This window comes from Rhodamnia argentea, chromosome 3 (assembly GCF_020921035.1).
Source record: "Rhodamnia argentea isolate NSW1041297 chromosome 3, ASM2092103v1, whole genome shotgun sequence".
In the NCBI taxonomy this organism is placed as follows: domain Eukaryota; kingdom Viridiplantae; phylum Streptophyta; class Magnoliopsida; order Myrtales; family Myrtaceae; genus Rhodamnia; species Rhodamnia argentea.
The window spans coordinates 31,851,306-31,859,382 of record NC_063152.1 but is presented as its reverse complement, the minus strand read 5'-3'; the positions used below and the strand labels follow the sequence as shown (position 1 = coordinate 31,859,382).

Here is an 8,077-nt window from a genome sequence, read left to right as displayed (position 1 = left end):
GAATTCTGTGGACCAGCAGCAGAGCTAACCCTTGGTCACTCCCTTCAGTAAACTTTTTTTGTAAGCCAGAAGCGAACCTTAGATAAGTAAGTAGTCTCATATGAAACTCATAAAAAAAATTCATACCTGTCCCCCTGCCAGGCGGGAATCCGCTCCCGGGTCATCACTGTGCTGTGTTTGGCCCGTCCTCTAAGCACCTTTAGAAGGCAGGGAGTGTGACAACATACACGCTCCCCTTGCCGGCCTTCCTCATACTCCCCTAGTTCATTGAGTTGGAGGAATCTATAGGAGGCCGGCCCGTTATCCATTGCATGAAAGAGCCTATACGGGCCGGCCTCTTATATATATATATATATATATATATATATATATAAAAGAAGGAATTCCCAAAAGTTAAGTTTTTCACGGTGACTTACATTTTTACATTAAGAATATGCTTATAAACAACCAGTAAATTTCAGTAATCTTGGATAAGGAAATTAAGCGCATTATTTTTACACTTGGAAGCCCCCACTTCACATGCTTCCTAGGCCTCTCCCCCCTGGTTCCCAAGACTTTACCGACATAAATAAACATGCCCGGGAAGGTACTGAAAAATGGCGGGCACAATCCAATCTCTTAGAAACTGTCCTCTGACATTCTAATATAACACCAGCAAATGCATATGTCATGTCTAATCATTAACTGATCAAATTTTGACGTGCTGGACTTCTTACACCTATGAAGATTGCATCAATATTTGCATCTTTCGAGATTCAACCCCTCTTATCCAGTGCTGCCTCAGCCTAGAAACACATGCTCTCTGCTACAAAACACCTAACGATGAAAATCTGGCCTATGGGTACTCCTCAGCACTGCAACAACTCATCGAGACTCCCAGTCCTTCAATTTCTTGCTTCCTTTGGGTTTCGATATGGGAGCATTCATTCCAGCCATCTTCGCATTGTACTTCGCCCTGAGAGGGTCATTGTAGGTCCAACTGCATCACAAGCAAACACCAAATTAAGTTCCCATCAGCATCACGAATCAGTAATAAATAGTTCTCTTTGAACTTCCGTTCTCAGGTACTGCACTGGAAACAAGACGGACTGCCTATCCATAGGAAGATGGCATCAGTAGAACCAAAACAAACTTCCCTATGCAGTTATTGATTTTTTAAATGTCCAGACCAACTAAAGGAACTTTGTTCTTCCGATGAAGAATTCGGGAACAACAAATGAGTTCTCGTGTACAATTCCACTTGAACATTAGACCGTAGCATTTAATATAACCCTAATATCTTGCAACAGAAATAAGCAGACCAGTACATTTCAACACGCTTCATGTCCACAGCTGCAAGTTTTATCATAAAAGATCACAATATAAGTTAATAATTACGACAAGCATAAGATCCAGTTAACTTTGCTGTAGACACCCTCCATAGTCATCAAATTACAATTAAGAATGCACGTCAATCTCAATTATGCAAACAAGAGAGGTGTCCACAAGGTGCAGAGATGTAAGGAAGAGAATTAGGGAACTATGTCAGAGTGAAACAATCAATAGATAAGTGAAGCTTACGGATTGTTCCAATCAGTTGTATCTTCGTTAACAAGATGAGTCCACTTTGTTCTTCCACTCCGACCAAAGTGCTTGACTTGCATGACTTTGGGCAAAATAGTTTTGTCCATCTTATCCTCTCCAGTTGGAGCAGAGAAGTCGCGGTTGTAGATGTAATCTGATCCAGCTGTTCCAGCACGGTCATCGGTTTCTGACTGGAAGAAAGCACCCTTGTGATAATACTTCTGCATGAACCTCCACTTCTGCTTTGGTGCTGAAGCAGGTTTGGGATTCTTTCTTTCCCACTCCCTCCTTTCCTCCTCTGTCATGTTTCTCACCTTCTCAATCTCTTCCTTCGCCTTCAACATTGCTTCACGGTCCTCTCTATCCCTCTTGATCCTTGAGATCTCTCTTGCTTTCCAAGCTTCATATTCCTCAGCCTCGTTAAGCTCATCATCAGTTTCCACGTCAGCAATGTTCGCCTCCATTTCCAGATTCCTTTGAATTTCCTCATCTTTCCTGATCTCCTCAACCACAATCTGCTTCGTCTCCGCCTTTCTCTCCTCTTGTCTCCTTTTCACTAGCTCCTCAAGGGCTCTTTCTTCCTCCTCAAGCCGCTGTCTTTCAGCTATAGTATCCCTCTCTGACTTGACGACAAAAACCGGTTTCACCATGGCAATACCTTTCGTATCTTCTTCTGAGTCCGTCTCATACTCAGATTCCTCTTCTTCCTCCTCCTCTTCCTCCTCCTCCTCCTCTTCGGGAAGGAGTGCAGCTGCCTCTTCCTGTTCCCGCAGAAGTAACTTCTCCCTTATCTTTTTTCTCCTTTCTTCTAAAGCCTCTGCATCCTCTTCTTCCGCTTCTAGACCCTCCCGTCTTCTGTTTTCCTCTTCTATGGTAGAAACAATCTCAGCTTGCCGAATGCGACGGTGATCAGCCCTAATTTCATCACGATTATCTATTTTGTTCTCGGCCAAACGCCTCAACCTGGGATCATCTTTCTTGCTAATACCTGAATCTTCATGAGTAGGGAAAGCTTTCTCCAGGGCAACTACCCTGGCCATCCTCATATCCCCTTCTTCATCAGCTTCATCTGCCCACTCCGGAACTTTACCAGGCCAATACCTTTTAACCTTAGTCTGTCCAATTTTACCCCTAAGTTTATCCCTAACGGCAATTACAGTGTCACTCACTCCTGCTGTCACCGACATTGTTGCGTATATTGTATGGCACAATATGAACAAGAGAAAACTATTATGACCAGCAGACCACTTTGTGGTACGACTCCTCCAGGACCAACTTATGCCTCAATCACAGCTGTTCTGTGCGCAATGAAAGAAAAAATCTATAAATATACAGGAGCTAATACAGCAAATGAACCTTATTTTCAACAAAATAAGAAATTGAAGTAAACCCTAGCTCGGGGAAGAGGAAGGCTACCTATGCTTACGGCCGTCAAATGGTCGGAAAATGATCCGACCCATATTGACCGATTTAACCTGTTTTGACCCATTTCCATAAGATGTAAAATTGATGACCCATAGCCAACCTAATCCCACCCAACCCATATATTAATTACAATAACACATTAATATTTGACCCAATCTAGGAAAACCCATACCACCCATTTAACCCACTTTAAGCTCTTCACGTGTATATGTTACTCGGTAAAATTCACATTAAAATTAAAAAAGTAAATTAAACAATAAAAAATCAATAAATAAAATAGAATGTAATAAATTGAACTGCTTATAAAAAACTCTTGATGAGAGAAATTCTGGTCAGCTAACCATTGGCATGAAAATAACATTTGCTTATAAGTACTCTTCTAACCTGCGTCAAGTTCGTTGTCCATGGAACAAAATTAAGCAAAAAAATAGACGAAAATCAAGGAAATAAAAGAAATAAGTATGATAAAAAGAAACTAAGTCTCAAGGTATTAAAAAATGAGAATATTCCATCACACAATTTGAGAGTTTGTTTTTTTTTTTTACAGTACGCTTAAATAATAATACAAGAACATGGAAACTCCCAGACCAGCAAGAGCGTTAATTTCCTGGCTTGTTTCCTCAGCATCTAATTGGCAGCGACTGCGAACGCATAAAGCCCATATATGGAAAAAAATGCAATAGCAACCCAACATTGACCTCCCCAACAATCAAAATCATACCAAGGCACATCAAAGTGAACAGGAAGAATGATATATCTCTGTTAAACACCTCCTATCAATCTGAACCCTCTTTTCTGCTACAGAGAAAGAAACAGCCCCCACGACAACACGAGTAACAAAAACAGCACCACCCAACAGCCTATTAAGACCCACCTCCCCTGCATCTTTCCCCATGAATGCAGCAATGCTAGCAAACACAATCAGGTCCATTAACAAGTGGAAGCAGAGAAACCCCTGCAGCTGTGGGTGGCAACTTCAGAAGACTAGAAAGCTTCTCCAAACTACAAGAGAAGTAATCTAATTCAGTGTCGCCGGACAAGTAAAACAGAGTGGTCAGCCACAATGCCGGCACGGCATACCCCACACCCGTGAATTTCTCACAACCACAGTAAAAGAATGAAAGGTGATCGAACAACCCACCAGAGTCACACTCAGGATTGGCGATCAGATACTCACACTTGCTCTTAAAACCTTTGTGCTCATTTAAACCAACACATATTTTAGGATCCTTCACGGTCAAATTACTACCAATGGACTCTTCAACACGCACAGTACCATTTGACCCGGAAGCATTAACTTCGGCAAACTTTCCGTGTATTACCTTGATCAGCAAAACCTTTTGAGTGCCAATATGGAGGCAGGACCAAAGGTGAATTCCCCGAATAGGGACCTCTACTGAATTTATCTTGCGTATTAAACAGGAATAATAAGACCGCGGCGCAAATCCCATCGAAAACCCCGCGGGAATTAGGGTTTCTGGCAAAGCCATAGAAGCCCTGGCTCCACCATACTCCTTTGCCTTTTAAGCCCCCCCAAAAAAGTCAACCAAACAGAAACGCTAAAGCTACGACTTTGCAACACCCAAAATTTGCCGTGGACGAAGATCAATCTAGGGTTTCAACGCGCAACCCGCGGTTGAAACCCAACACACGGAACGAGAGAATTGGAAACTTGGAGTACAAAACCGAATAAGGGCGATGAACAGGGACCGCGGGGAATTTCCCACGATTCTGTCGGGGCCTGAAGAGCGAGAGGTACCTGATGAGAGCTTCTGGGTATTTTGTTAAGACTTGTCTGGTCGGGGTTGGCTGATTCTTGAGCGTGTCGCCCCCTGATACAGTTGCGCGTCGCGCGAAGGGGCTGATCGGCAAAGAAGCGAGGCCAAGCTGCAACGATGAGGCATCGAATGGTTACGCAGAACAAGAATTGTCGTCGCAAATGGCTAGATACGACTTCAAGCTTCCATGGAGTCGTACCTCACCGTGGATGCAGCAAGCTTGAGATCTAGCTTACCAAATGGATGCAGCAGTCGGCGGAGGCACGTCGGCTGTGGATGCAGCAGCTTCCTCGGCGTAGAAGGAGGCGGAGGAGGAGGAGGAAACGACGACTTCGTCGAAGAAGTGAAAACGAAGCGAAGAGGAGGCCCTAACTCGCGAATCCGAGCCCGTGAAAAAAAGGAGTTCAAATATGTGAGGGTGGGTTTTGGAAAAATGGTTAGAATATGTGATCCATCCGAGACTTATTTTTCGGGCCTGGGAAAAATAGTTTAAAAGCGCTACTTCTGCTCTAGAAATTAACTTTTAATCAAAAATTAATTTTTTAATCAGAAGTTAATTTTTCTAATTTTAAATAGAAGTCCTTCAAGTGGCTCGAAAACTATTTCCAGAGCAAACAAAAAAATAACCCAGAAGTGAAAAAATGAAATCACGTAACTAAACGGTTTGCTGTTTCAAAAACACTTCTTGAACGAAAATTCTACTTTAGAAATATTGTCGTAGGAGCCCAAAATGCGAATCATTCGTAAAAAGAAAAAAGAAAGCTATCCATACTGAACCGAGCTCATTAAATTTGATTCGCAAAAATTGGGATTGGAACTAATTAAAACATTAAAAGGCATTGATTTTTAATTTAAATATCAAGTTTTTTTTTTCAAAACTTTTTTTTCGTCTCAACTTATCAGTCGATACGCAAATTTGACCCTGTTGAGTTTTCATCTAATAATGCTGTTAAATATTAATGTGTCATTCCACGCATATTCAGTGACTCAAGACTATTTGACGTAAAAAAGATCACACGAGAGCTTTCTCTATTTTCACACACCATCGATCGCGAGTTCAAGATTCCGTTTTCTCAGTTTCTAGACAAGCTCGGCCTTGTGAATAACTAGCTCATGCCTCATTTGCGTTGGGTAAGTCATTTTTCAGTCCAATTCGATTATCATCGCCAAAATCCAATTTCAATGCACCAAATCCGAAAAAAGTTAAGGATTCAGCCCTAAATTCACTGAAAAAAGAAGGCAAATCAAAGCAACTACAGTGCAAATCGAGAGGAGCGGTGACAGAAATAGCTCGGAAACCACTAAAGGCCGCACCTTTATTGTTGATGTCTACGGAGCTCTCATCCTAAAGCGACGGAAGGAGGGGGGGCAGCCTGCTGCTCCGTGACTCGTCGGGGACGGCTGGTAGATGGAGGGGCGAAAACGATCTCTGCTTCGTCCGCGTTGATGGCCGAAGCCATGGCCATGGCCATGGCCGAGGCTCTCAAATCTCAATTGCCAAGAACATATTTGGGAAACTTAGGATACTACTTTTTCAAGTTGATAATATATACATCGGTAAGTTTCTTAAATAGAGGAGACAAAAAGGCTTTCCATTCAAGAAATGGGCAAATTGCAATTGGAGTTTTATCCGCTGAAGGCTTGCCAAGAAAACTTTTGCTACGCAGCATTTACTTTCTGCCACACACTGATGATACCATGATAGTGTTCAGGCTATTTTTGGCCTGAATTTTGTCACAGCATCTCTACTAAGCTGCAGAAAGGTGAGCCTCTTAGAGAGCATGTGGAATTCGTGTTCTCGAGTTTGAGCCCGTTGGTGAAAACCCGACCCAAATTGATGCACGAGATGGCCCGGATTGCAAATGTACAGATGTGGGAAAATAAAGACCGTATCTAATGAGATTGTGCTGTTCTTTGCCTTGTTTGTGCACATTGCAGTTCAGAAAGGCTTCTAATTGGTTATGACGGCTCTCATGTTACCTTTAAGGTTGAATTATTGGTCTCTAATTTGGTTTGAGAAGCCAAACTGAGAAAGTGGTACTCCTAGAGTTCAATAAAGATGTAGACTTTTTGATAAGTACTAAGAAAAACATGATTTTCTGCATAAGCAAGGAAAATCGGCGGAAGAGCAATTACGCCTTCAGCAATCGCGTGTAAACTGATTTGGCTGATCATATATTACATAACATTATTTCGCTCGAAGGCGTTGAACAGATGCATTACAGTCGAAGATCCCTCCCTTCAGAATGTGCGAGTACCGCCGAGCTGAGAGATTCGGGGTACCTTCTCAGCTCAGGATCGTCCCAGTCCAGGTGGTACAAGCCGAAACCCGCCTCGTAGCGGTCCAACAGCTCGAGGACTTCCTGGAAAGACCACATGCTCACTTTTCGATCCACTCCTTCATGCCCAAGAAATCTCGTCACGCTGCATAAACGTAACACGCATCTCTGCTAGTATTAGCTAGGATGCTGTAAAAATTGATTGCGAAGAAGTCAATCGAACCCTTGGTTCTTCCGGATTCGAGAGCCATCGAGGAAGGGAGTCTCGATCCCGCACTCTTCTTCACCATATGAAGGCCGAGGCCATCTGCAAGTTGCAGGCAGTGGAGGGCTTAAAGGGGCACCAGGTTGTCCTATCCTTGGCTTGACGCGCATCCTAGCCTATCGTACGTCTCTATCGTCTTCACAACGAAGTCCCAGCCCAGACGAGATCCCTAAACATGGAATCCCTTTCCCATCCCTAGATCCTAGGACGCTGAACCAGTGATCAATACTGACCAGAGCTCACCCCGTTAAATTCAAGCAACCGAGTTGTCCTAAGAATGTCTAGGTTCAGTTGCCGGATCTCTGTTAAGTTGGTGTCGGAATGACTACATTTAGGCAAAGTAGATGTACTGCCAGTGCCATTTACTTGCCATTTCGTGTTATGCAGGATATCTACCTGCTCGCCTGACAGTCTTTGTAACTTAAGTTCGACTCCTCCTAGGGGTTTTACTGGTCTGACTTGTAGACAATCTCAGATCCCCCTACAGGAGGCAGATGCTACAGCGATAACTCACAGAGGCGAAGCTGCAAGAGAAGAATTTACGATCACCTCACTTGGTTCATTTGAAACTCGCAGTAGAATAAACATACGCACACCGCTATGCCTCTGGAAGTAGTAGTCCTGATTTTGCTGGGATTCTCATGCTATCATTCCCGGTCTACATGAAGACTAACAAAATCCCTCAGACTTGATAAACTTAAGTATATCTCTATAATTGCATTCCAAATGAATTGCTTTCGTATCAAGGTATTGAATCGACGTATTCA

General features: G+C 43.0%; 1 protein-coding gene across 2 annotated transcripts; it reads right to left on the bottom strand.

Annotated features, from left to right (window-relative positions):
• Positions 1–649: 649 nt before the first annotated feature.
• LOC115746506 (microfibrillar-associated protein 1-like) lies at positions 650–5,168 on the bottom strand. 2 transcript variants are annotated; one of them, XM_030682297.2, is made up of 4 exons: positions 5,003–5,168; positions 4,748–4,875; positions 1,561–2,861; positions 650–979 (listed from the first exon to the last, which is right to left on the bottom strand). In XM_030682297.2, exons 3-4 carry the CDS (start codon positions 2,748–2,750, stop codon positions 865–867), a joined length of 1,305 nt encoding a protein of 434 aa, XP_030538157.1. In that variant the 5' UTR covers positions 2,751–2,861; positions 4,748–4,875; positions 5,003–5,168; the 3' UTR covers positions 650–864. The 2 variants fall into 2 exon arrangements, with proteins under 2 accessions (XP_030538157.1, XP_030538158.1); XM_030682298.2 differs by lacking the exons at positions 4,748–4,875; positions 5,003–5,168 and adding an exon at positions 3,867–3,945.
• Positions 5,169–8,077: the final 2,909 nt, after the last annotated feature.